The sequence below is a fragment of the Octopus bimaculoides genome, chromosome 6 (genome assembly GCF_001194135.2).
Source record: "Octopus bimaculoides isolate UCB-OBI-ISO-001 chromosome 6, ASM119413v2, whole genome shotgun sequence".
Classification (NCBI taxonomy): Eukaryota; Metazoa; Mollusca; class Cephalopoda; order Octopoda; family Octopodidae; genus Octopus; species Octopus bimaculoides.
Window position 1 is genome coordinate 40,780,483 of NC_068986.1, and position 1,312 is coordinate 40,781,794.

The following is a 1,312-nucleotide window of genomic DNA, read 5'->3' on the forward strand; positions in this document are numbered from 1 at the left end:
CTAGTCGTGTAGGTTTTTCAAACAATTTGAAAAACCTACACGACTAGGTGAAAAGCGCTTCACTTAATATGTGAGATTAATAAAAATCTGTAAATGTACAAACATCCAGGTTTCTGAGTACCTTAATTTTTTCTATATAATTTCTGTACATCACCTTCAAATATACATATATATATATATATATACTCACACACACACTTGAAATTTAAAACAAATATAGTTACCGAATGTTTCAACACATCCTTTTCCAATTCCACGGGCACCACCAGTAATAATGACAACTTTGTCCTTATATCGGAGAGACGAAGACATGACTAGAGATACCGCTTAAAATACCAAATTCAGTAACTTCTAGTTGCTACCCGTTATTGCAATGTTCTGTTATAAAAGTCTCCCTCATAAATATATATACAAAAGAACACTCACTTTCTTTCTTTTTCCTTTCTTTCACACACACACATATAAAAACTGTTAATGCGCATGTATTATCTTTTTTTAGGTTACATGCATAAACGAAGTTACGAAATCAATAGAATTTATAATAGCTATCCGTGTCTTTAGTCACATTGTACTCGAATTTCATTTCTGTTATTTAAAATGTTTTGACATATATCTTTAGAAACTTGACCGATATACGTTGTGGTGGTACATTTGCCTTCTGTTTAGTTATAATTACTGAATTCTATTAATTTATAGTGCTTATTTTACGAATATCTGGAATAAATACTATCAGAAATAAACGGTAGTTTACACCGGTTGCATATGTCGCATTAATTTTTCCACAGAGCTGGCATTCTTAACCATTTTCTACCTATGGACCTCTTTGAAATACTACTTACCTCTTAGTGAAAATCGTGTGGGTGTTAATATAAAAATTTACCAATTCTGGTGAACCCCCATGCCCATTCGATGTTTATAAAGAAGTTTTACAGAAACTTCGGCATAACTACTGATGCGTACCCTACGTGACTTTGTTACCTCATAACTTCCAGAAAAATGGATACTTTTTAACGAAATTTTCAACAAATACCGCTTAGATGATGTAGATTTAGAGTATATAGGGATTTATGAGAAAGAATTTTTCTGAGGGGACGGGGAGAGGAGTTTTGGAAAATTCACACGATCCCTCTTTTCTCCCTCATAACTTTCAGGAAATTGGTTATCTTTTAGTGAAATTTTATACAAATACCTTTCAAACGGAATAGATTACGATTATAAAGAAATTTGTGGGGAAAATTTTTTTCCGATGTGGTGGAGAGAGAAATTTCGAAAGAACGGAGTTTCAGATCAGGCAGACCAGATAAGTTAGAAC

The 1,312-nt window shown here is 32.8% G+C and overlaps 1 protein-coding gene across 2 annotated transcripts in view; it reads right to left on the bottom strand.

The window, feature by feature from the left end:
• LOC106876895 (17-beta-hydroxysteroid dehydrogenase 14) overlaps positions 1 to 420 on the bottom strand; it is a 33,640-nt gene extending 33,220 nt beyond the window's left edge. Inside the window, exon 1 of one of the 2 annotated variants that reach the window (XM_014925642.2) lies at positions 225 to 420. In XM_014925642.2, the coding sequence (XP_014781128.1) occupies positions 225 to 312 (88 nt within the window). In that variant the 5' untranslated portion in view covers positions 313 to 420. The remainder of the gene's footprint in view (positions 1 to 224) is intronic. The other variant, XM_014925643.2, reaches the window with a different exon arrangement.
• Positions 421 to 1,312: the final 892 nt, after the last annotated feature.